Source organism: Brassica napus, chromosome C4 (assembly GCF_020379485.1).
Source record: "Brassica napus cultivar Da-Ae chromosome C4, Da-Ae, whole genome shotgun sequence".
In the NCBI taxonomy this organism is placed as follows: Eukaryota; Viridiplantae; Streptophyta; class Magnoliopsida; order Brassicales; family Brassicaceae; genus Brassica; species Brassica napus.
Genome location: NC_063447.1, coordinates 59,710,684 through 59,738,602, shown reverse-complemented (window position 1 = coordinate 59,738,602; position 27,919 = coordinate 59,710,684). Strand labels below are relative to the sequence as shown.

General features: G+C 31.2%; 3 protein-coding genes across 7 annotated transcripts; 2 read left to right on the top strand and 1 right to left on the bottom strand.

Annotated features, from left to right (window-relative positions):
• The first annotated feature begins 470 nt into the window (after window positions 1-470).
• Window positions 471-4,185, top strand: LOC106379647. Of its 5 annotated transcripts, none has more exons than XM_022700343.2 (8): window positions 471-2,481; window positions 2,562-2,588; window positions 2,722-2,889; window positions 2,966-3,143; window positions 3,259-3,371; window positions 3,496-3,537; window positions 3,633-3,698; window positions 3,783-4,185. In XM_022700343.2, exons 2-8 carry the CDS (start codon window positions 2,580-2,582, stop codon window positions 3,837-3,839), a joined length of 633 nt encoding a protein of 210 aa, XP_022556064.1. In that variant the 5' UTR covers window positions 471-2,481; window positions 2,562-2,579; the 3' UTR covers window positions 3,840-4,185. The 5 variants fall into 5 exon arrangements, with proteins under 5 accessions (XP_022556064.1, XP_022556062.1, XP_048611115.1 ...); XM_048755159.1 differs by having other exon boundaries at window positions 485-2,481; window positions 2,562-2,617; window positions 2,962-3,143; XM_022700341.2 differs by having other exon boundaries at window positions 471-2,588.
• A 1,946-nt stretch (window positions 4,186-6,131) lies between these two features.
• On the bottom strand, window positions 6,132-6,901 carry LOC106379646 (small polypeptide DEVIL 11). Its single transcript, XM_013819556.3, has one exon. It carries the CDS (start codon window positions 6,674-6,676, stop codon window positions 6,404-6,406), a length of 273 nt encoding a protein of 90 aa, XP_013675010.1. The 5' UTR covers window positions 6,677-6,901; the 3' UTR covers window positions 6,132-6,403.
• Window positions 6,902-24,528: 17,627 nt separating this feature from the next.
• Window positions 24,529-26,025, top strand: LOC106381747 (expansin-A4-like). Its single transcript, NM_001316115.1, has 3 exons — window positions 24,529-24,676; window positions 24,772-25,090; window positions 25,716-26,025. Exons 1-3 carry the CDS (start codon window positions 24,529-24,531, stop codon window positions 26,023-26,025), a joined length of 777 nt encoding a protein of 258 aa, NP_001303044.1.
• The last annotated feature ends 1,894 nt before the right edge of the window (window positions 26,026-27,919 follow it).

Here is a 27,919-nt window from a genome sequence, read left to right as displayed (position 1 = left end):
ATCTCCAGTATCACACTACTTCCTAACGAAAGAAATGTACTTATGTATATTTACATCTTTATATCAGCCCCCAAAAAGATGCAGCTATGAAATGCTCAATAGTAACACGTTTCTTCGTGGAGAAATGAAGTGAAAATTTGGTTCTCTCGCCGGCTGATGTCTAGAGATGTTACTATCTATTATGTCTTTTTCTGGAAAGCCAATAAATATTGGACCTAAACCCTATAATAGGACAAGAGCAGTTTTTGAGTCTTGATGCAACGGATGTCTGAACAACGTGAAAGATGATCTCCAATCTATTCTACAGTCACAATCACTGATGAGATGACTAAGTGCCACATGGAGGAAGAGTGGCGCGTAAAACCCTTTTACATTAGAAGATCGCATGTTCCATTGATAAAAGAATTATTGATTTTATCACTAAACATTTTGTATTTATAATCTATATAATCACTTGACCAAAAAATGTCTATACAATGGCAATTTTCCGATTCATTTTTATTTAGCATTCAGAGGAATAAGAAATACTTTCCGAAACAAAAAAATAATGTGTTTACGTATTTTATGAAAGTAAATTTCTATATTTGTATTTATCATAATCTTCTCCTTCCACAAAATGAGATGAAGATAAATTCCCTTGGTATATTGAATATAGACGTACCCATCATTGATATAGTGACTGATAAGGACTGATCCAATTAATAAGAATATGAAATTAGTAAGGATTATGTCAATATAATCGGATTGGTCTTTGCCTATGTCGTTGGAGACTGTACTTGGAGGGGTCCTCCAATCCTTCAATAATTGTCTTTCCTAAACATAAGATAATGTAAATAAGTAATTTGGGATTCAATTTATTTCATTTTATATGGATCCTTAATTTAAGTTTATAAACATCTGAAGAAGTCACTTCTATTTTATTTTGTTTTGTTTTTGAACTTTATGATATTTTAGTTGTGAAGACAAATACAAGGGGGTACTTACAAAGACAATCATATCAAGGAGACGTGAGTCATGCCAGATGCTGGTGGGTATCCATATTTGCTCATGTGATGCTATCAAAGACCCATAATATTTCTCTTTGATCGGTTCTTTGAATTATTCAGTTTCTCTGATCCTTTCATTACCTACTTCTATTTTTGTCTCACTATTAAAACAGTTAAAAGATATGTCGACTCATATATGTCCATGCATACACACGTCACACCCTCTTTGCATGTTTTCCATTGGACCTGATTTGTCGATATAGGCCCTTAGCAATGATGATCTCACTGTTGGAAATTTACCAACAACGAATCACAACAAAATATCGATTGTAATAACATGTAGTGAAAACCGAAAAAAAAACAAATTGTAGTGAAAACCTATCACAGAAAGAAAAAAAATGACTAATATAGTTATAATGCAACTATATATAGAGAGGTCTATGTCTCTTCTGGTACTTGTCTAAGTGATCAGTTATCACATATGCTTTTGTCGTATGTCTCTTCTTGAACTAGTTTCCGGCGATGTCCCTTTCTTGAACTCGATTATTTTTACATCAAAATTGTGTGGTAAGCTTATGATGTTTGTCTAATTATGCACTCAGGACTTTGGCAATACGTGTCGATCTTAGTATAGCAAATAATGTTCTCAATTTAGTTATATATGTATGCATTCTCATCATTTGGATTATTTGTCTCTAGTATTATTTACGCTTGCGTGTCACGGATGTGATTGTTGACAAAACATGGACCCTAATGCCTACTTCGTTACATCTTTGTATTTATTTCATACAATTATTTCGGATCGAGGTTACCCTTTTTCTAAAGCTTTAGATTGGCATCGGCCTTTTTTATGTATTTTTATATTAGAAACTCAAAGAACTAACTGAGACTCCGTCAGATCGGGAAAAAAAATTAGTCCTTACTATGACTTACACATCAGTGACCTAATTCTACATGGAAGACAAATTTATTTATAGCAATGCATGATTTAGCAGTATAAAATATTCATGATGTAACGGTTTGAATTGTTAAAACGATTTTATACTAATATGAAATTTCATAAAGTTTGCAAATACTCTTGGCAGATTAGAAAGAAAAAGGCACTTATGTCTTCTTACTCCAATTCTTGTCGCCAACAATATATCAACCATCTGCGTATTTAGAGCAGCATTATCGATGTCTCTTAATGAGTTTCTTAGGGTAATTGTGAATTAAAAGAAAATCAAAAATGCTGCATAAGGTAAGGTATGTATCTTAATTAAGAGGAGCAAGGGACGGCTCTTGTAGCCACGTATAGGCAAATGAGAAGTGAGAGGAGAGGTTTGTTTTTTTTGCTTATGTTCTTTCTCTCTCTGTCGGTGGATCCTCGAATCGCTCAGGAGAGAATCCAAGAGAAGCGGGAAGAGATGAACCGTCTTCAACGGTTCGTCGATGAGAACGACAATCTCATCAGTCTCGTCAAGAAGCTCCCCGAGAAGCTCCATCACAACATCATGTCGAGTTTTTCAATCCATTCAACACCTTCCTTTACATTCGAATTTCGTACACCTTTTGATTGAATCTTTGTATACACAGGTTCACTTCGGTAAAATTATGTTCCAGGTCGGTTGATTCACACCAACGAGTGTTTGGTAATATGATGCTTCTAGAAGCTTAGTGTGGAGTTCACATTGTTTTAAACTTAAGCAAATGATTTGTTTATATGTTTGTGTGTGTGTGGTGGTTTGAACATAAGGTGTTTTTGGGAGAGAACTACTATACGGACAGAACATTAAAGCAGACAGTTGATGTTTTGAGGAGAAGAGACAAGACTTTACAGTCTCAGATTCATTCACTTAAAGCTGAGATTGATGACTTTCAAACGGAGGCTTCGTTCTTTGCTAATACTTCTTCAGAAGCAGCGGTATGTTTCTTCTGTTGGTGCTTTATCCTTTTTAATTCTGCATATGCATCTTAAGTGGTGTTTCTGTAATAGAAAGGAGTTCTTGAGATTAGAGAAGAGTATCAAAAAGAAGAAGAAGATTTTGGAACTGTGTTTCAGCCAGTATGCGGAGGAGAGCGAGCTTGATGTTGTGAATGGTCTTGGAGATAAAACAAACGGCAATAGGATTGGATATGAGGAATTTGTTCTTGAAAAGCCACAATATCTCAAAAAAGGTTAGCTTTATGATCCAAAAGCAGTTCAGATATAAGAAAAGTTGACTTCATTGTTGAATTAAGACTGAATAATCTTCCATTCTCTAACCAACATCTGATATTCTTTTATTACCAGAGGATCAATCACGTGGCGGAATCCCCCAGCAAAACGCTGAAACATTGAGAGACTTTCAAGCGACCTCCAGAGGAAAAGCAAGTTCCAGTGTTGTAGGTCCACAAAAGATTGAGGTATATCGATCTTATACTATAAGAGTTTTGCAATTACAGCCTTGCATCTTGCTATCTTTCTACAAACAAAACGTAACCTCTTACAAGAATCTCACAAATCATCATGACAACTTTCTTTGTGCAGTCACCTATACAGAAACTGGAGTCCAAATTTGATACTAACAAGGTTACATATCTCTCTCTCTCTCAAATGTTTGCCAGTAGTATAGTTACTCGGGCAGATCTGATAAGCTTGTTAAATATATGCTCCCAACAGTGTAGGCTTTTACTGGATCGATCGTAGAGCACACTCATAATCTAGAAACGAACACACTCGGCAAAATGCAGGTATGTCTCTACCATACGACACTCACAATGCTGAAAATATGATTCTTACTGCATGTGTTTGTTTGTTTATGTATATGTAAGCAGCCTTCAGGGTCTCAGCCATCAAAACCGGTTTCAAGATTCAAGGCACAGAGAAGGTAGAACAAGCAGTGAGGTCTATGTACAAGTTTGTTTGGCTCGCCTTCTGATATGTAAGAAGCAAGAACACATACAAGTGTCAGTGTGTGCATCTTATATACATCTTTTTTTTAAGAACCATTAATTACGAACCTTGCAATGGACCACTTAAATGTTTAGGTTTCTTAACCTTGTCTCTTAATTCACTTTTTGTGCTTAAAAGCATTAAAAAGGTAATAAAAACCTTTAATGGGTCTTTGCAATAATCATGTTCTTAGTGTTTTACTGTTGGTATGTAGCTTGTTGAACACTAGATTTCACTGTAAAAGATAACATATCACCTATCAAGTTTGACACAAATTCATGTATATACAATCAGTACACATCATATGTTTTATGTATCAAAATAATGTAAATGGTTATATACGTGATACAATTCTATATAAGATTGATCACAAATTTTATAAGGAAGCATTTATTATTTTTAGTCTCTACCATGTGACTGCTGCATGAGGAAAAAAGCTATGACTAGACTATATGGCTCCAAAAACAAAGTTAGCCAGACCTAAGGACGATTATTCTAAAAGGAAACTGATACTGCTATTCGATTATAACTCTAGAATCTATTCTATATGGCATGGAGTAGCATTTCCTACTTCGTAATCAATACTTGAAAGAGAACAACATACATTATTGTTCTATTATAAAGAAAAACGCGTATTATACACTTTTTCATTAGTTTTGGATATGAGAAGAAAAATATAGAATAGTATATTAATAATCCTCAATAATTGTCGCTAAAGTATAAATAAACAAGACGGCCACGAAAGAATAAAGTAAATCAAATGGAATTGTCCGGAGCTCAGGATAATAGGATATGTCTCTAATAATCCAAATTAAGCATGCTAATTAATCAAACGTTTTGCAATCATTAAACAAAAATCCTTTTGGATTTGTGGGGATGGCTGGTAAAGGCTTTTTCTTTGCCATTTTTATGATTAAGATCCTTCCTCTTGATCTCGAGCTAATGAAATATCTTTTTGAAAAAACAATTGGTTTACCTGTATAAACATATCTAGCAAGATATTTCACAGAATAACACTTTTGAAAAATGTAACCAGGACTTCAATTTAAAAGGTTTTATTTTAGTTAAAGTTGAACTTCATTTTGTTGGACTAGTATTTACACTTCTGAAAAGTTATTGGTATAATTCAAATTTCCAAAATAAATATATAGTCTATGCTTCTCTAAATACATTAACAGTCATATCATACTCATCAATGATAATTAGCATGAAATGTCTCATAAATAACAATAGCCTCTCTCTCTTTTTTTGAACAACAAATAACACTTTCCTTCAAAAAGAAAAAACAAATAACAATAGTCTAAAGTGGTAAGTTCCATTGTAAATGGACAGAGTTGCATCGTGTATTGATTTGGTTACCAGTAAATTTACTAGTGAAGTAAACAGCGTCAGTAGTGAATATACCAGTATTTATGTTTGAAAAAAACAAAACATAGTATGACGACGAAAAGTTAAGATATATACCAGTATATAACCCATATAGGTTAAAAATGTATAAAGTAGTATCAAAGGACTCAGATTGCGTATGATATATCTGCATTGCAGAGATGCCCATGGTAAGAATACAACGAGGAACCCCAGCTGTTAGTTTTGCATGAAAATTTTTACTTAATTAATCTTGATTAAATTCAGTTTTCTCTCTGATTAGTAAATTTAAGTTTTCACGAGAAAATTACCCAATATATGAATGGTAAATAACCCTATCTTCATTTTATAAAATTAGATATATGAAGTATATAAGAAAGAAAGGAAGACGTAATGTATTTTAACACATTTTTGATTTTCTTGAACAAGTCTAAATTGGCCTCGTCTCAATTAGATTATCAACTTGGGTTAACAATTCAACAAGTTTAATATAATACCATTAGTCATAAACAAGAGAGTTTGACTGCAACTTTAAATATTAGAATTAATTAATCATATAACTGACATAAAACATATAAAAATCGTAACTGATTAATACATTAATTAAAAAAGGAAAAGAGAGAAATTATCAGTTTGTCAGACTAAGCACACAAGATCCACAAATAGCTTTTTCTTTTTTTTTGAACGAATCAACACATAGCTTATTAATTGTAATATTTCCAATGGAATCTTTCTCTCTCTCTACCTCGAGACTCTATCAAGAAAGAGAGAGAGAGAAACGCCACATTCATCGACTCCGTCGTCACCATCACAGTAAAAATCATTAACGAACATGAAGAAGAAGAGGAACAAACAAAAAAAACAAGTCGAAACACGAATCTACTTCACTATTTTATATTGAATTATTATACAATTTTGTCTTTTTTTTAATTTTCTTGTTAAACTTCAGCACACAGAAACTGATCTTGACGCAGAGGACCTCTAATCAGAATCAAAGGCTCAGGACATACAAATTACAAAACCTAAACCGATCTTAATAAGCAGAAACCAAAAGAAAGTATAACCCTTATATGTACATGTATATCTTATCTACTTCAGTTTCAGAACAGAGCACAGAGACATTTGTGTGTTTGGTTTTTCAAGAATCAGAGTAATTATCTCTCCAGCAAATAAGCATGATCACGCAACGACGCATGATGTAGAAGCGAGCTCTCTGTTCTTTGACCAATCCCGCGCACTTCCTCGTGAAAGCGCACCTCCCTTGTTTCTGTGTCTTGTTGCCGCCGCAAGAAGACACCAACGAGGAGCGCGTGATCTTCAACGTGCCACCGCTGAATCCGTCTTTCTTTGACAGCTTCCACTTCTCGAATTGCGGCGCGCTTCCTGATCGAGTGAGGCCGGATGATGCCATTGATGATGGTAAAAGATCTCAGATTGCTTTGTGTGATCTTCTCTCTCACCAAGGAAGAAAACTGATACTAATATATGTGTATTTTTTTTTTTTTTCTTGTGGGTTTCTTGAAAATTGATTAAGTGATTGATAAGGAAACAAACTTGGGACTTTGGAGATTTTATTGGAGTTTGGAGGATTTTAGTCAGCAAAGAAAGAGGGACTTAAGAAGGAGAGAAGTGTTAGGATTCTGTACTTATAACGGATATTTAGAAACATATCTCCATCTAGAAAATAAATAGAAAATAATAAATAATTTTATCTTGTATTTTTCTCAATTTTTATTTTATTTGTTTGTTTTTATATTGTTTTGTCTTCTTTTGTGATAAATATATTTAGAGGATGCAGAGAGTTGTGGCAGTCGGTATTGCCCGGGGCCTTTGTTGTGCCTCGATCGACCCACCTTTGCCACTTTTTAAATTGCTAGGGAATTTTCTATAATGAACACCTCAATTTATCAAGGGAAATAGCAGCATATAGCTACACAAAAAAACCCCAAATTAGCTAACTAACCAAAATCCCCTTCTCTCTCTTCCACCATCTTCCTATCTCTTTCTACTCTCACTCTATAAATCTATTTTAGTTTTTTTTTTGCTATTTCACAAATTCTTCTTTTCAAACCAAAAAAACTAAGCAGTACAATATGTCAATGTTATTTTTTGAGAAAACAATATTATTAACTTGATACCATTTTATTACTTAAAAAAACCACCATTTATAAGTTGATATATGGAAGAAGAATATCTTGCGAATATCTCATGATTTTATTTGAGATATTTTTTTCTTATCTTTATACTTTTTTTAATAAAGAGAAATTCTTAAAGATACTTTCATCAGAGTTGTGTTCTGAAAATGTTCCTATTTCATTTCCAACTAGTTATATCCATGGAGAATCGGAGAGAGCAACGGTATTTCCTGAAACTGTTTAATAGTTTATCTCAACAACATAGTTGTGTTGTACTATGGATTAACCTTCAATTTGGCCGGGTGCCAAATTCAAAATTTCAAATTTACACTTTTATTCAAATCTAATATACGGATCAAGTGAAAAAATGTGGATAACCCATAAAAAGTCAATTCCCAATGATGGTTTAACGACAGAGCTCTTGGTATTTGACAAATATATAGTCTGTTAGATTAGTAATCAACCTATGATAATATCATTTTCGCAAAGCATTAATCATCTTTTTTTCAAGTCGATTGAATTAGAAATGCAAGGATTAACTTGATGGACCCAACTAACACCTTTAGACCACTAAAGTTAGTAATGTAGCCTAAGTTATAATATATGGAAACTGGGGTTATTAACAGAAAAGAATTGAAAACTATGGAAAGGAATCTTGAAGCTTTAAAAAAAAAAAGCTTTAAAAATCGATCGCAGAGCAAGACGGACGTAAATGCATCCAAGCAAATTTCAGTTGACCTCTCTTTCCTTCTGCACCTATAACTGTAAATTACTTGCTCAGATCAATCAATAATTGCACCAACAATAACGGAATAGTATTAGGTGCAGTTTCTTTTCGGAATAGTATTTAGACAAAAAAATATTTAGTCAAAAAATAACGGAATAGTATTAAATCAATTATATAAACTGTATTTATGTGTTGATATGTATTCAACGTATTTATCCATGTATTCAATTCACTACGTAAGATAGTTACTTCAGAATGCTTAATGATAATTTACCTCTCTTTTTTTCTACGACAATGAATTGTTATCACTAAAAAATCATTAGAATATAAAAACTGGATACAAGTTAAAGAAAAAAAAAACTGAAATCAGATGGAGGCGTTAATAATCTGGTTTAGTATTTTAATGCTCACTTTTCTACCTTTTTTATTATGTTTTTGTCTCTCCTGTATTTTACTCTTTTTAAATAAGTATTATATATATTAAAATATATATTTTTAATAATCTAAATTTAGATTTATATCTGTAATCGTTTTATTTCGTTTATAGTGAATATTGGACTATCTGTTTGATGAAAACTAGACATTGCGAATAGATAAAAAAAAAATTTATGTCAAGTTAGGAAAAAGAAACTAAGTGTTCTTGGTCTAGTGATAAGTGATTCTAGTTGGAGCTTTCTTCATGCGTTCGATTCCCTTTCGTCATCTATAGACGTTTTAAGTGGCAAAAAAACTCAGATTTTTATGGACCTCTTGGTGATTAGTCTTTCGGCCTAAAAAACATTTGGAATCACATCAAGGTTATCCAAAAAAAAAGTTAGTAAAAAAAAGGTAAGTAAAGAAAAATGAGTTGATCGTATAAATTACTCATGTTTGGTAGTCGGTATGTTTTGCTTGATCTACTTAGTTTATTTATATCACAGTAATTTAAGGTCCGAATGGTAACGTGCAGGAAAATTGAAGTGCGGTTCTAATAGTAACAAAAACATATAAATACATAAGTATATGTAAATTTTTTTACTATTAACAGTGGGGCAGAACGATACGATCCGTCACTATTCGGAGTCTTAGCAACCATATATTAGATGATTCTGCACTATTTGTTTCGTGCTACTATAAGAAAATAGAACATAGGTTAGAGTGTGATTTGTGGAAAAAACTAATAGAACATAGGTTAGAGTGTGATTTGTGGAAAAAACTTTTATTCTAGATTATATATTTACTTTTAGTTGAACCAAAAAGCTACTAATCAAGTAGAATATAAATTTTTATTATTTACTCCACTTACTGTATACAAAGACGAAAATGTACACTAAATTTTACTCCAGATTTTATAAGAATAACATGATTTTACTTTGAATTTTATTTTTTTTCCTCTTTCCACCTTTTTAATTTCCCATTCATTTTCTCTAATATATTACTTTTTTTACTCTCAAGTTTACCCATCACATAGCTATAAAATTTGATAATAAGACAAAATCATAATGAGCTATAGTGGAAGAATGTGACAACTCTATTTTTTCCACCTTCTGTCAAAACAGCATGCTAGAAAAACTAAAAACTACGATGCGGTATCAGATTCTCTTGTGACCTGAAACTGGAACTCGATAGCTTTTAAGCCTGTTAGTTATTTTTAAATTTTACATGTAAGAGGCAAAGTTGAATGTTTCATTTCCTCCAGCGCAAAGGCTGTAAGGTCGAGTTTAGTCCTACTCCAACTGCCTTTTCGTACTTCACTACAACAACTAGAAATTCATGATCTTCAGACAGTTTTCAACTGTTCTCAAAATCCATTGGTTGGGTTCTTCAAAGTCGATTTCGACGTATGTGTGTTCCTTTGAACGCGAATTTTAGGATTACAAGTGAAGCTTCTCTTTGGGTCTCTTATTTCCTTAGCTATATCTATCATTCGCCTTGTTTTGGTTATTTTCATCTATATTACCGTCGAGTATTTCTCCAGTTGTAACCAATTTGGTCCATCGGATTCTTAATTTTAATATAATCATTTGGTGTTAAAAAAAAAAAAAGAATTACTGCAAGGTGTAATGAAAGTACGTTATAAAACCACACCATTGTTGGTTAAATCTTCTTTTCTCTGAGCTCACTTGATCGAGATTATATTAATTGTAGAGAGTAAACAAACAGTGAGACCGTGACCGTGAGGGCATCGCAATGACATGAAAGGAAACAAAGCAAAAGGTGAAAGTGAATGAATCTTTGCCAGAAATTGTGTGGCTCTTCTTGTGTCGACGTTGAAACACGTGCGGCTAAACAGGCCGGCGTCACTACTCACACGTGTCTTTAGAGATGTGTGAAAGCGAGGTCCCGACTCTCGAGTATCGCAGGGGACCGACTTGTATCCCTCTCCTTCTTGGTCAACGGTCAAACCCCTTTCTCTTGTATTTTTATAAGATTTTGCATGAAGAGAATCTGCGAACTCATAGTACATGTTCACTGTATTTCCACCTTGGTTGGGTTCCGATTTCTTTTCATTTGTAGGAACTGTAATGCAGGGCCTCTTTTTTCGAGTTAGTATAATCATTTAAGAGTGATCGAATAACTAGTTTTTACATAGTTTTCTTTATCTCAGTAGCTTTTATCTTACTAAAATTATTATTGGTTATCTGAGACCTTATGGTCTAGTGGTACAAAAAAACGCTAACACTTTTTAAATTCGATCTACTATGCGAAACAAAGTCATGTTACTTTTAGACGCTTAGGAATATAGGTATGAGTCTTCGTTTTTAATCCATTTGAATACTCGTAAAAAATATATCTATGGGTGCACCTTCATTTAATGAATAGTGACTCTTTCATATATATATACAGATTTTGTATTTTACCACATATATATATATATATATATATATATATATATATATTTATTTATTTTTTGAAAGAGGATTTTACCGTAAATATTAATTAACAATGTTTTTCCTTAGTTATTTTATTCGAGATTATTCATTATAACTTTCGGATATTATTTTCAATCTTTAATCACTTACATCATCACTAATTTTATCAATTTTATATTGCTCCTTAAAGGGTTGAATTACAATCAAAATGAATAGTTTAGGGAATATTATATTTTATACTCAGTATGATTTTTCTTTTTTTACGTACACTTTCTCTGTAATACATAACAATACGACCGTTGTTTTTTATGCTAAAAACTGAAGCGTTTAGTAGCACCAGCGTTAGCAATTGGCGGGAGTTGGATAGGAATTTGTGTTGTGATAACAGGATAGATTACCATGGCTGTGTAAATCTGAGATAACAATGTGAAACATGAATGTGAGTGAATATCATTGATGCGTGGAATAAAATTAATATGGGGTTTATATGGGTGAATATGAATACTCGTCACATGCAGTTTCTGACACGAGACTTCCTATGGATAAAAAAGGGCCACGAGATATTCTGTTCTTCTTATTTTGATACTTTTTTGTCAAACTATGGGTATTCAATTGTTTTTGTCACGTAACGTAATGCAGTCAATATTACACGAACACAAGATCAAAAATAATGTCTCGATTAAAGCTTAACAAATTCTCATAAGCTTTTTTGACAATACAAACTTTCATAGTTGTTTACTAAAAAAAAATTTCGTAGTTGACTATACATTTGTACATTTGTCCTTTGAATCGCTTTTCATTGATTAATAATTTCATTTTTTTCTACTTTCACAATGTCGCAAATTGATAACATAATTAGAAACTGAACGTTAGCCTCTGAATCTAAGAGCATCATTAACGCAGCACCCCATTAGGGGGTGCTTAATTTTTTAATTTTTTTTATCTGATTAAAAAAAAAAAATCAATCGCGGACCGCCACTTGTCGGTAGAGCCCGCGAACAGTACAAACAACCCACATAATTCGACGCTTATTTGGGAGCATCAAGCTGTGGCTGTTATATTTTGGGTGGGATCCACCGACTATTAAACTAACGTTTCTTAAGCATCCGTTTCCTAAGCTATCTCGTTAAAGATACTCTAAGTAGCATGTGTGTCCGTGCATGTGAATCGTGATGGGAATAACTATGTAATACTATGGAAACTAATATCGATTAGTGAGCTCTAATTGACCTTTACGAGGTTAGGATGCTAAACCCAAGGGACATTAACATTATCTTGGTTACCTAAAGGCATCGGTTCTTCTTTTTTTGGGTAAAAGAGACATCGTTTCTATATATAGAATGAGAGCCTCTGACAATGATTGATTGCATAGGCTAAAAAAAGAAAATAACATATAAAAAGAACGGATACATTCTGATACTTTAACACGTAATTTATCGATCGTCAAACCTTTTTAAGATGTCACTTCAGACAGCATATATGAATCCAGAACAGTGATGACATAGGCTTGGCTTCTTAGTTAAAGCGAGGCTCAGAACATCTCCAATGTACGGGTTCTGTATTTTTCTCTAAAATAGAAATATCTATTATAGAGGTGAAAATGATCCAATGTATATTTTTATAATAGAGTTTTTCTATTTTAGAGCAAAATATAGAGAAAAATTATTTTTTGTCTTTATATTTAGAAGTAGAAATATCATATCTCTATATTTTCCCCTATAAATAGAAAAATTCTATTATAGATGCATACATTGGAACATTTTCACCTATATAATAGAGTTTCTCTATTTTAGGGGAAAATATAAAAATAGAAATATGAGTGGGTTGGAAATGATCTAATAAGTTAAACTAAACACAACCATTTTCCCACAAAAACTTTTTAATGTAACTGATCATACTAAAACTTTGATAGAGAAATAAATTGACTATTTTATAGAAAGAAACAATTTATAAACTCCCAGTTTTACATAAAGACACAAAAACAAATCTTCATATATATTCATACAACTTTGAATCATGGATCATTTAAGAATCTGTAGAAGAGGTAAATATTTTTGCTATTTAACTTGGACTTTTTCCTGTATCTACAGGGTGGATATATCCTAAACACTGTAGTACATTGAATTTATTATAACCCAATTTACTAAACAACATATTCTACTTAATCTTTGTCTAGCGTAATTGGTAATTTCTAATTTATCTACTCCTCTAAGTTGCAAGTCTTTCTTTTCATGCATGTTGCCTACTTACTTTTGTGGGTTGCACATATTTTGTATGAATTGGGTTGAATTAACCTGAAATCTTGCATTTTAATTAGAGAAGCTCCATTTCTTGGCCCAATTTCGCAATATATGGAGACTCGTGATTGCTACTTCCTTCCAAACATTTCAATTTCCGTTGGGCTTTTGTCACAAGAAAACACACACACACACATAGGTTTCGAGGAAAGGTATGGAAAATATATTCGGGGAAATTGTTTTTTTTTGCCAAAAAAATTGATAACTATGTTCTATTAGGCTAATTTCTTTTTTCTATCATCTTTTCCTCTAATACCTTTTAGTATTTTCTAAAATAAATCAAATAAATAGTTTTATAAACAAAAAAAATTAAAAAAATAGTAAGTACTGATAAAATACCTACATCAACTTATTGATATTTTTTCCAGTTCTAAAAATGATTAAATCATAATTTCATATTTTGTTTTACAAAAAGCAGAATTGACATTCTACACAGTAAAAAATGTAATCCACTTTTTACGTTGAATCTAATATGTTTATAATATGTGATCTACGTAAATAATAGTAATCCAAAAATAGTTAGAAAATACATTTCACGCTTAACCTATCGTTCTAAAATCTGTAGAATCTGAAATCTACACATTATTATAAATCTAAAATCTGTAGAAATTGGAATTCACACATTATTATAAATCTAAAAGTAGTAGCAATCAATTTCAAACATGTTTTTAATGTGTTCTACGTATAGTAGAAAACAGATTCTACGGATAAGGATAATCAGTTCCAAAAATATGGGAAGAAAATATTTGAAAATATTCAATTTCCTTATATTTATTAAATCATTTAAAAAATAAAATAAAATCGTGACTTATAAAATCAATTTTTAAATTAAAAAAATAAAACATCGATTTAGAAACTTCTTCTCACGCCATCTTTTTCTCCCCCTTTGTTCTTCAATGAGAAGAGAAAAATGGGTTTGATTGATTAGAAATCGAGTTTTAAGAGTCCAACTCGTGTTTGTTCGGTTCAAATCAAATGGATATCAAACTAGATTTAACCGACGAAAACTAGAAAATCGATTTGGAAGACTTACCTGGACACGGGATCAATCGATCCCGAAGACGCGACCGATCGATCGAAATGGGATCGAGCTTCTGCGATCGACTGACCTGGGCTTTGTTGATCAGCATATGCTCCACATATTTTCGTTGTTCTGGATATATTTATTAGAATCGACCAGTTCAGATCGAACGGTTTCTTACGGGATCGATCGATCCCTTTGAGAAAAAAAACTTCGAACTTTAGTTTTTTTTTGGGATTTTTACCATTTTTTTAATTATTTTAGTTAAAAATTATATTTTAATATTTAACAATTGTTTTATGAGAAATTCCTTAGGATATACCTAAAATTTTTTTTGTCACAAATATATACCTTAAAAATAAAAATGACCAAAATAGAGTTACATGTTTTATCAAAAGAAGTACATATACACTTATATCCCTAGGGTTAATTAATGTAGACATTAGGGTTTAAAGTTAAAGGGTGAGGTTTAGGGTTTAGGGTTTAAGGTTTAGGTTTAAGGTTTAGGGTTTAGGGTTTAGAGTTCAGACGTAGAGTTGAGGAGTGGGGTTTTGGGGATAGGATTTTAGTTTTTTTTTTTAAAAAAATAATTAAAATTTCTAAAATAAAAAATGTTATTTTGGTCATTTTAGTTTTTGAGGTCTATTTTTGTGACAAAAAACTTAAAAAGGTCTATTTGAGAGAATTGTCCTTGTTTTATTAATTATAATTTAGAATTTTTAATTAAAATTAAGGGTAGTATTGCCATTTTGAAAATATTTAGACTAATAGGAGATAAGGTATATGAGATTAGCCTAATAAAACATAGTTATCATTTTTTTTTGCCAAAAAAAACAATTTTCCCAATATATTTTTACATCTTATCTTTAAAATACACTTTTATCATTAGCTAGTTACAGTTGTGCCACTGGGCTTAAAGATACCAACCTAAATGGCATAAGTTCAGCGAAATCAGCCGATAAACAAGTTGATTTTATTAGAAAGGGTCTACGAAGTTCTTATTCTCAATCCATGATACCAATATACATTGATCGAAGAACCAAAGTATGACTAGTGGAGAGACATTAGAAAGGCTCATTTATCTTGAGAGACCGACCTATTATGATTTTGGAGGTATGGGTTATGTGTTGACTGACCTGAAAACTAAGTTGTATTGTTAAAAGAGCTTGTGCCAAATGGTTGTATTGGAGCAATCAACATGTCCGATGATATGAATATCTAAATACGTAAAATAATCAAATTTGGATCTATATTCTGCATGCAGAACCCATATGGGTAAACAAAGAAGAACCTAAAGGCCTAAAAGGTCAATCACTCGTAGAATATATAAAATTAGTGCATAGGAATCCAATGTAAATGAAGAGAAAAAGGTTGAATAAACATCATAAATATTGGATTCGTATTTTGCTTTGCTTGACAAAACTTGGGATCTAATCTTTGGCCAGAAAAAGAGATTGTTGCGTAAAGCCTAATAATTATGAGTGCGAGACATCGCTGCATGTAAAGGGGAGACATAATTTTAGCAATGGTCCTTTTTGGTCCAGTCCCTTAACCTTAAATTAAGGGGTTTTATTAAACGATTTATTACGCTGCTTAACGTTTTTTTTCTTTCTAGAGCTTCGAATTAGCTAGCATGCGCGAGGGAAAGTATATTAGTGCGATGTTCAATTTCAAATTTCATATATTCATTCAACTGTACTAGTGGTATGTTTAAAGTATGAGTGAATATCTAAACTCTTTCAAAATACAAATAACTAAATTTTATGGTTTATTTGATTAGAAAAGTCATAAATTTCTTAAATCATTCGAAAGTCGTATAGACTAAACATATCAAAATCCATTGTTACGTTAACTGTCGGTGCAAAACTAACTGTTGTTAACTTGTTTGAAATTTCTCCAGATTTATGAAAGAATAAACTTGCTAAAGCAACCATGAAGCGACAAATTAAATTACACGGTCCACGCGTTTGAATACCGTCATCATATCCTCTCCTCTTCGAACGTTAAATCATAAAATCTCAAACCCTTTTAACAAATATAGCCACGAGACCACCTTCTTTAGATACTACCAATCTCTACATGACGTGTTTCCCCTTTGTTTATAATGGCCTCACGTGGTGTTTTTAGAGGAATCCACTTCGTTCTTGAGACAACCAACATGTCACCATAGCTTGGCCCCAAAAGAGTCCATTAGAAAAATATAAGTCGCTGTAAACCACCGTTTATGCAACTTTGTTTGTATATTGAAGAGCAGAAGTTAACTTTCCCTAATCCATAAAATACAATTATAGTGCGAATTTTTATAAGTTTGATATTTGGGGTTTTTGCCAAAACTAACCCACAACTTGATCTTAACCCCAAACCTATACTCAAACTTGAATCAAATGCAAAACTAACCTAAAATCATAGTGAAATTACAGCTCAGCCCCTTTGTTGTATATGAATAACAAATGTATAGATATATGAAATTACAGCCTAGCCAAACCTATACCCAAACTTGAATCAAATGCAAATGGAAGTCGTCTGGAAGTCGTCTGGACTTCTTGGAAGTCTTCTGACAAAGTCGTCTGGACTTCCTGTAAAGTCGTCTGGACTTCCTGTAAAGTCGTCTGGACTTCCTGTAAAGTCGTCTGGAAGTCGTCTGAACTTCCTAAAAGTCTTCTGACAAAGTCGTCTGAACTTCCTGGAAGTCGTCTGGACTTCTTAGAAGTCGTCTGGACTTCTTAAAAGTCGTGTGGTCTTGTCTACTCAAGTGGAATCCAAGCTTGTCTTTGTAGAGGAATGATCTATAATAGTTTTGTTTGTGGTCTGTTTTGTGAATTGCATGTCTACTCTTTTAGTTGTAAATTTTTTGTAAAATCAGTAATAATGTTTTCCAAGATGTATTAAATGTGCTAACAATGTGTTTACACATTTACAAATCAATGAAATAATAGACTTCAGTAGCCTTTTTCTTATCTTTGGATCTCTCATATGCAATAATAAACTCCAATGGCCTTTTTCTCATCTTAATAAACAAGAATGTTGGTAGCTTTATATTGATACAACATTTTAAGAAGCATTTTAACCCTTCTTCCAACTCATAACAATAGTCATCACTATTGTCTATAACAATAATACTTAAGAGATGGAAACAAACAATAGTAACTAGTCAAAGCATATCATATTTTATTATAAGTTTGCGTTGAAAAACTTAGTCAAATTTAGTAAAACTAAGAGAGAGAACATATTTTGTAAATATGAGTTTTACATATCTTAAAGTTACTTATCACTCTTAAAAATACAAGTTATTCAAAAACTAACGTAGAAGACTTAAAAACTAGCGGAGAAGACGCGGACGACTTCAATCTAAGTTGTCCAGACGACTAAACTATACGTCGTCTGGTCAACGCAGAGGTTATTTTTGCAATTGACTTTGAAATCTGTTATTTCGGACGACTGAAAAATAAGTCGTCTACTATTGTTTGGCTAAAAAAAAACTCCAAAAAAGCTAGACGACTTACATTTCAGTCGTCATAGGTTAGTTTTGCATTTGAGTGGATTATTTCAGAAGTTTGACTTTTCTGGACGACTTACATTTCAGTCGTCTAGTGAAAATTAAAATAATAATATTTTTTTAAAAGTAGACGACTTACAGTTAAGTCGTCATAGGTTAGTTTTACAATTGAAAAAAAAAACTTCAAGATTTAATTATATACAGACGACTTATAATTCAGTCGTCCACGAGACGACTGAAATGTAAGTCGTCCAGGATTTACGAGGTTTGACCAGAATCTCGGAAAAAAATCTTGGACGACTTACAAGTAAGTCGTCTCGTGGACGACTGAATTATAAGTCGTCTGTGTATAATTAAATTTTGAAGTTTTTTTTTTCAATTGCAAAACTAACCTATGACGACTTAACTGTAAGTCGTCTACTTTTAAAAAAATATTATTATTTTAATTTTCGCCAGACGACTGAAATGTAAGTCGTCTGGGGAAGTCAAACTTCTGAAATTATCCAGTCAAATGCAAAACTAACCTATGACGACTAAAATGTAAGTCGTCTAGGTTCTTTGGAATTTTTTTTGAAACCAAACAAAAACAGACGACTTAACTTTCAGTCGTCTCAGGTTACAGATTTCAAAGTCAATTGCAAAAATAACCTCTGCGTTGACCAGACGACTTCCAGGTAAGTTGTCTACAGCCAGACGACTTCCCAAGTAAGTCGTCTGACGAACAGATCTGGAAAAAAATTCGATGTCATACCTTAAATTGGTGAGATAAGTTCATTAGTATACATAAAGCTTCTCCAAGCACACAGAATCACAAACGAAAGTAACCCACCCAGAATCGTTAGCTTCTATGACTCTATGAACCATAAAAAATGTAGAGTCAAAATCTTGGTTTTTTTAGCTCATTGTGGAGAGAAAGTGAGAGATATGTTGTGTTTAGTTCACAAGAATGGAAAAAGAAGAAGGGTAAATCGATTTTGGGAGCATTAAGAGCTTCAAATTGGTTGTTCATGGTGGTTGTGGTATTGATGACAATGACAATCTTGTAATTACTTGAAGATGATGAGGGTGAGAGAGTAAAAATGTCATTTTCAAAGAAAAAAAAAATTGATGGCATTTTCGTAAATTATATGAACTTGTGGGGTGAATAAGGCAAAACCAATTTTCAAAAAAAAAAGAGGTTAGTTTTGTGTTTGACTTTAAGTTATAGGTCAATTCTGCAAAAAGCCCTTGATATTTCAACACGCATCTATAATAGGCTAAAATCTAATTTTAAGAAATTAAGAAATCATTGATAAAAGTAAAAACAAAAACAAAAAGACAAAAAATGAACTTATTAGTATTTAAGCGACATTATTCGGAAAAAAAAAACTGAAGTTCTGTAGATCTCTTTTCTTACTGCGAAGTTTTGAGGGGAATCTTTTACATTGTGGATGTGGAGTGTGGACATAGCATGTGTGGTGTCATTTACCTTTTTTTGGCAACTACAAGTTCTCCTTCTCCCACTTATATCGACTCATGATTCATATAAACCTACCTATTTTTTTAAGATGAAGTTCCAATAGTTCTCAGTAATTTGAGTAGCTTTCACTCTTTAGTCTTGCATACTATTTGGCTGTATGCTCTTCAAAGAGAGTGTAAACAAATTGAATGTGAAAATATAGCATTTTGAATAGATTTTTTTTTTGCTCACCCAAATATTGGCAGGTATAATAAATCTATAAACTAGTTGCACGCTTTAATTATATCTCTCTAATAAAATAATTTGCCAATAATTTTCTGTGTTGCTTGAATGTAGCTCAATTAGCAATCTATACGTACTTATGTTTTACGCCTAAGTATTTAATCAGCTTTTAGTGAACATTCACATTACTCATATTGTTTGGTATAATAATAGCCATTATTAAGCGAGACCATAATTTTGTATTTAAACCAAAGTGTCATTAAGTTCTACACAATATGTTATTCATATACAACAAATATTGCATATATCTATACATTTGGTTTTTTTTTCTGAAACGCAATAAATGCCAAGACATGAATTCGTTGGGAGAGGAGTGGTAGATACTCAATTCACGTGCAAATTCATTTGTATTCTCATGATAAAGGCCTCTTAAGCTTCTATGCGTGCATGACTGTATATAGATAATAAATGTACACAGTAATAATTCTAGTATATTACACCAGTTTTTACCAACACATCGCCGTGATTAATTTGACAAAGACCGCCAATTATGCAATTGCATGATTAGGTACGGATTACAAAAAGTATGTATTTTTTTCTCCGTACCTAAAAGATATATGTTTTATAATTTTTACATTTTTTAATAAAACATATTAAAACTTAACTATAAATGCATAGTTTTTTGTAATTTTATATTTCTTATATTTTTAAACCAATAAAATTTTTAAAAATGCAATTAATGTTCTTGAACTTCACAATTTATCATTATTAGTTGACAAAAATTACATTGAAAATATAAAATACGTATTGTTTTTAAACAAAATTTTTCTTTAGAATATAGATCTTTTATGAATGGGCGGAGTATTACATCTACTCTATTAAAATAGAGTCATATTTTTTATCTACCATACACAAGTCTATGTTAGACAATTCTTTAGAAATTTAACTAAACATCCTAAAATTACTCATATATGATATTCTCCTAAAAAAACAATATACATCTAAACAATAACATTTCTAAGAAAAGATAAATATATTGTCATTAGTTAATTATCATTTGATTGTTTATCATATTTAATATATACCATATTTTATATATTCCAGTAACTAATTTTGAAATTAAATAGTATAGCCCAATTCTTTTTAAATTATAAAATTAAATTTTTATATAAAACATAATAAATAATATTTTATTGGTTGTAACATTTTATGTTGATATTTTTAGTAAAAATAAAAACATTAAACTGAAATATAATATATTAAATAAAAAATATTTTAAAATATAACAAAAATAATTTAATTTATTCACATAAAACATTTCGAAAATAAAAATTTCTAAACAAAGAAGCTAATAATTTTTGTTATTAATTCATATAAAACTAATGTTTAAAATTAAACTATTAATTTTGATGTTGCATTTTAAATTAATAAACAAAAATACTTCATTAATATATGATTTGTACAATATCATCAAACAAATTTCAACAAATATAAATTTTCAAAATAAAAATTATATACATAAAATTAATATTAGATATATATATCTTTTATAACATATTTTATATTTCAAATATTAATTTAAAAATATAAAATATTCGCACGGATGGGCGGGTTAATATCTAGTTTGTGATTAATTTGAAATAACTACAATTCCATCAATTTAATAGTATTAAAAACTTTGTATTTCTAACTAGGATCACTACATTTGTCTCCGAAATCTATCCTCGTAAACCACAGTTCTTTTGACTCGACAGTTTTAGATTCACAATAATTCCAGTTCATAAACATAGCAAAACATATATACTCATATATACACAGACATGTGATCTTTATGCATCTCAATACATTTGTCCACGTATCAGAGACGAATTAAAGCGTCGGTAACTACACAAATCCATCTAGAATTTCACAATCTTAACACAGAAAAGGTGAGAAGCTGGCACATATAGGGCTGACGTGGCAGATATAAGTAGATTTGTAGTGACGTGGTTGTTATAAGAAGATCTGGTTGGTGCATAGATATGCCTTGCCATCGCCATATATTACAATCCTTAATGCTCCTCGACAACCTGGCATCGCCCCCAACTGCTTTCCTCTTTTTCCAATTATCGCTTAGATAAAAAATTATGCCTTCATCTATGTACCTATATTGATTTAAATGACCCAATAATAAAACCTCTTATAAATATTAAATATCACTTTTATTTTTATAAGAAAATTAACACGTTAACATGAAATTGACGCACATTATATATATTCTGATTTTATATTACTATTAGGTTGCTGTTTTTGATAATGGTGGCGCGCCTATGCATAAAGGTTAAATGTGTTAGTGTGCAACTGCGCATATTCTTTATTCAACAGGAAAGAGTGAAAGTTCTTGTAGCTATATTACGGCAGCTGGTCACTAGAAGTTCTAGAGCTGTAATTTATTTACAATGGACGACTTTTATTTTTCCTTTAAAGATTAACATATAAAATTAAAAAGTCGTTCTTAAGTTTTCAGGCTAACAAGGTATATATTTATAGAAGCAAAGAAGCATTATACTCCCTCCGTTTCATATTGTAAGTAGTTTTAGAAAAATATTTTTGTTTCAAAATATAAATAGTCTTCATAATTCTAGGTAACTTTTACATTTATTGAATACAGTGTGACCAATCAAATTAAATAGACTTATCTTTTATTGGTTAAATTATATCTAACCTCTTTTTCAAAAAAAAAAAAAATTAGATCTAACCTATTTATTATAAAATACTTTTTAAAAACATAATAATTTTTTTAATCTTCGTGCTAGCCAAAACTACTTATATTATAAAACGGATGGAGTACTGTATATGAGAACAATAATTTCCAGCCGACAATAATTATAAATTGATTGTATAACACGCGTATACATAAACACTTTTGTAATTTCTAAGATCCACCTTCATAATGATATTTTCCCAAAATGTATTTAAAATATGGCTAAAGAAATGTTGAATTGTGGAGAGTCTAGACTGAAGCTGAGAGAAGATATGAACATTTTGACTTTTCTCACGTGAGAACTAAGACTCTGAAAGCTTTGCATGTAATGTAAATCTTTGACAGTTTTTCTGGACATAAAACTTTGACCGGTTAAGTTCGATAGAGTTCGGATCGGAGCAGGTGTTGTATCACTTTAGGTACGGCTAATGCATGGCGCAATACGTGGCCCGATAAATGCGGACAATTACGGATCATTCTTTTTATTTTTGCTTTGTGAAAAAAGTTTAATAAATTGAAATAATCACTTTATTCTATGTAAAGTTTCTGCGTAAGTGGGAGTCATTATCTTCCTTCTAAACTGAAATCTCTTGATTTTTGGAGGGTAAATAATTGGCGGCAATCGGTTGAGAGCTGTAAAGAACCAAACAATTTTGAATCGAAGCATCTAAATCGAAACACTGTAGCTAGTTATCATCATTTATGTATTGAATATTAATGATTATGAGTGAGGGTAATGTAGAGTTTTTGGCAAAACTGAAGATGTCAAGATAGTAATAGAAAAAGGTTAAAGCAGTAATGATGGGTTAGCAAAATTCTTCCGTGATTGATGCTGCAACTTGTTTTTGAGCAAATCTTTTTCCCTTTTAGCTAACGTAATAAAATTAGGTGAGAATGTGAGATAATCAAGTAATCAACAATTTTTTTATAATTCACTATCTACCTAAAAAAGGTAACTATGATATTCAACATATTTTTTATAACCAATAGAATAAAAACTTTTATTTATTGTATGATACGACAAGTATTTTTTTATAACCAGGAATTACGCAACTGATGCCCGCGCAAGTAAACAACTGAAACAAGAAGATTCAAAACAAATTAATGGTACGACTAGTTTCCTCGCTACCATTCGTAAACGCAGCTTTTGCGGTTGATAGCGGTTGTTGGCGTTTTGCAACAATCGTTTAAACTGTTTCAAACCGCTTCAAACCACTATAAGCCTCATAAATTCAAAAGGTGGTTCCAACTAGCGTTTGCGGTTGCGGACGGTTGCGAAAATATATATATTTTTTTCTTTAAAAAAATACAAAAAAATATATTCAATAAAAAATTTAAATTGAAGTTATAAAAATACTAAAATATATATATTATATTTTAATTAATATTCTAAAATTTTAAAATAAAAATATTTTCTATAATTTTTAAAAATTTAAAACTATAACTATCTAAATATAATTTTTATATTTATTATATAATATTATGATTTTTGATATTTTTATAATTATATAAAATATAAATATTTTTAATTTATTATTTAACCGCTGCTGCATTTAGTAGTTAACCAGTCATAAGTATCCGCAAATGCACCAATTTTTAACCGCAAAACCAGTCGTACAAATTTTTTAAAACCGCTAGAAACATCAACCATCCGCATCCGCAAACTCCCACAACCGCAGCCGCAACCGATGCGTTTGAACCAGTCATACTCTAAATAGCTCAAGTTTGCATTTGGGGAGAAAAACAAACATAAATAAACACACATTAGTATAAAATATAAAAAAAATCATCATAAATATGAAACGCCTCACATAAGTCAACTCGATATTATATAATTTGTTGAGCTTTTTTTGCTTTAGGTAAATCATATACTGTATTATTCTAGATCCAGGAAATGAATGAGATAATATTTCGACCAAAAAAAAAAAAAAAAGAAATGAATGAGATAATATAGTTTGAGTATCATTATTTATTAAAAAAAAATAGATTGAACATATATACAAAAATATGAGAAAACCGTTACAAAGTACAAACCTACGTCCGCCTTACGTAGAAATAAATAGTAATCAATTATTTTTAAGTTTAATTTTGACAAAAGAAATACTTAGCCATATGATATCCCTCTCTAACTCTAGGTTTGGAGTTTCCCTCTCTCCATAAATACCGAACCTCACTCATTTCTTCTTCCTCACCATCATCTCTCCAAGTAACAAAACCTAACTCTTTCTTTAACAAGAGCTCAAGCTCCAAAGAGCTCTTGTTCTTTCTTCGTCGTCTCCTTTAGAACCCATTCTTAGCACTTCTCACAAAAATGGCTATTACTAAACTAGCAGTTCTCTTTACCACATTTGTCCTTTTCACCCTCACCGACGCAAAAATCCCCGGCGTCTACACCGGCGGCCCGTGGCAAACCGCACACGCCACTTTCTATGGAGGCAGCGACGCCTCTGGCACTATGGGTTAGTCCACAAAAGAAAAACAGACCATAAAAACAGAGTAAATGCAACCAAAATAATCTTTCTCGTTAACAAAATATATTTTTTTTATTTTACAGGAGGAGCTTGTGGTTACGGTAACCTTTACAGCCAAGGCTACGGAACTAACACGGCTGCTTTGAGCACGGCTTTGTTTAATAGCGGGATGAGCTGTGGAGCTTGCTTTGAGCTAAAATGTGCCAACGACCCACAATGGTGCCATTCAGGTAGCCCATCGATCCTCATTACCGCAACCAACTTCTGCCCACCAAACTTTGCTCAGGCCAGCGATAACGGAGGATGGTGCAACCCGCCAAGAGCCCACTTTGATCTAGCCATGCCTGTCTTCCTCAAGATGGCTCAATATCGCGCAGGCATTGTCCCCGTCTCATACCGCAGGTACAGAATGCTGTAGTATATATTTAAGACCTTGGCAATATTAACAAGAACATAAAACCTTAATGCTCACATATGTTTTACTCCAAAGCACTCATATCTTTAGAAATCTTGAATATATTAAATTTTAATATTCATTTATATATAATACTAGATAAAATATACTCCATCCGTTTCCGAAAATAAGATTTTTTTAGATTTTTTTTTATTCCACAAAGTTAGATTTTCTATACTGTTAAGGTATTTTTTATACTTTTGAAGAACATTAATTGAGAATATTTGAATTGATTAAATTTCATTGGTGAAAAGTTATTGGAAAGTGTATAATAAAGTAAAAAATAAAATAAATTATAAACATTTAATAAATTTTTAATAAGTGTGCTATTATAGAAAATCTTACTTTCGAGAACAAAAGAAGTATAAAAGGTGGAGTATATTTTATAAAATTTGCTTAAAGCATTTAAAAGCGTTGGACCGACAGTAATTTTAGTTATGATAATTTGCTAAATGAATGCAACTTTGGTTTTAGTCTAGGTGTTCTTTAATGCACAAATAAATTCTCCACATTTTTGTTTGACATGTAAGTGAGTGAGTAAACTAAGTGTGACATGTTGGTTCTTTATTGTAGGGTGCCTTGTAGAAAGAGAGGAGGGATAAGGTTCACAATCAACGGTCACCGTTACTTCAACTTGGTTCTGATCACTAACGTGGCCGGAGCGGGAGACATCGTGAGGACGAGCGTGAAAGGTTCACGAACTGGTTGGATGAGTTTGAGTAGGAACTGGGGTCAGAACTGGCAATCTAACGCTGTTTTGGTTGGTCAGTCACTTTCTTTCCGCGTTACAGGCAGTGACCGTAGAACCTCAACTTCATGGAACATAGTTCCTTCTAACTGGCAGTTTGGTCAAACATTTGTCGGCAAGAATTTCAGGGTTTAAGCTAGTTTCAAGAAGCTATATTAAAGTGGTCGAGCCAAATGAAAACTCTCCGCTAATTTCGCTTCTCTTTCTTTTTTCAAAATTTTAAACTTAAGGAGAGAAAATCAAGGGGAGATAAGTATCTTTGACTTTTGTTTTGGTGTGTGTTTTAATTTGTTTTTTGGGCTTGGTGTTTTAATTGTGGGGGCGAGTGAAAGAGAGTAGTTGAAGTGGCTGTGAGAAAAATTCGTAACAGCCCGCAGCTGCTGAAGTATTTACACTGGTTGGGGTTTTTTATACTGTGGTTGGGTTGTAAGTTACAACTTGTAACGTTTAATTTCGTGTAATGTAATACATGGTTATGTTATTAATTATACTACTAGGTTACGGGATCAACATTATATATATAAATTATTTTATGTATTAAATATTTTTACATATTATAAAATAATAAATATATATTAAATAATTAAAAGTCAGCAACTATTAAAAATATAATTAAATTGGTGCTAACATATAAATCAATTGTATTAATCCAATTTTTTTTTATTTATTTGATAGAATATGTTATTAAATTTAAATGATATTAACATAGATAATATATTTTAGTATATTTTTAATATTAATATCGATTAAATGATGATTTCTACTCATATAGTTTTTTGATCATTTGTATCTTTTATAGAAAAAAATTTAAATTACTGATTGCAAAATTTTCATTGTGGGATTAATAGTTTTAGTAATTTTATAATTTAAAAAAAAATAAGTTGTCAATGATCGTTCAAAACTTTTATCAAAAAAATTGTTCAAAGTAAATTTTGAAACTAAAATATTGTATTTTATATGGTTTATACTTTAATTTAAAACAATATATATATTAATCTTATTAATTAATTAAATTAGACTTTTTACTTATATAATTTTTGTAATCATTTGTATTTTGTCATAACAAAAATTTTAAACTATGGATCATAAAATTTGAATGTGAGACTTTTAACAGTTTTAGTAATCCGTTTGTAAAAATTCAAAATATAACATATACATAAAAATCTAAATTTTTATTATATGATTATTGTGGTTGTTTAATTTATTTAATAGTTTAAAATTAAACAAATATGATAGGAGATACATTATTTTTTATCAAATCTTTATTATTCAAAATTATTAATTGCTATATATACTTTAGCCACATTAGGCAATTCCGTAAAATTTATTTAAGGAAATAATAAAGTACATTAATGATGAATTTATTGTTAGTTTAATAAAAAACTTATTATATAATTAGATGAACCAATATATTTCTCTAATGTTTCTAAGAATCATTCTAGTGATGACATGTGCCTATAAAAAGAAGTTGTAATGATTCTCAAATAATATATCGGTGATTTACTAATCTTCTCGTTTGTTTTCAACTAGCCATTTACAAAACAGTTTTACTTGAGATTGAAGTTAATGCACGTTAGTGATAGATCCACGGGGATCCCACTTAGGTTTGGTAACGAGAAACAGGAATAATTCAATGGCTATAGCCAGGTCTAAAAGCCTTTATTAAGTGGGAATTGTTTTTTTTTTTAACCAAAAAAAAGTGGGAATTGTTTTATTTTTGACTGATGAATAAACAAATAAATAAGAAAAGTATTTCTTGACAGGTGACAGCATTTGATGCAAATGTAACACAAGTCCACAAATCCATTACTTGTTATTCGTTTTCCTTTTTGGAGATATGAACGGAACATGTCTTCTCCACTGACAAATTAAGCTAAAGTTTATTATTCATCTCCATTATATATCTTTATTGTTTTATATTACTCCACTTCTAAAGTGTTTAATTTTTCATATGAAACTCGATTTTATTTGTTTTAAGATGCAAACAAACAATAATGTTTAGAACATCAGCATTAATAAGAGATATTTT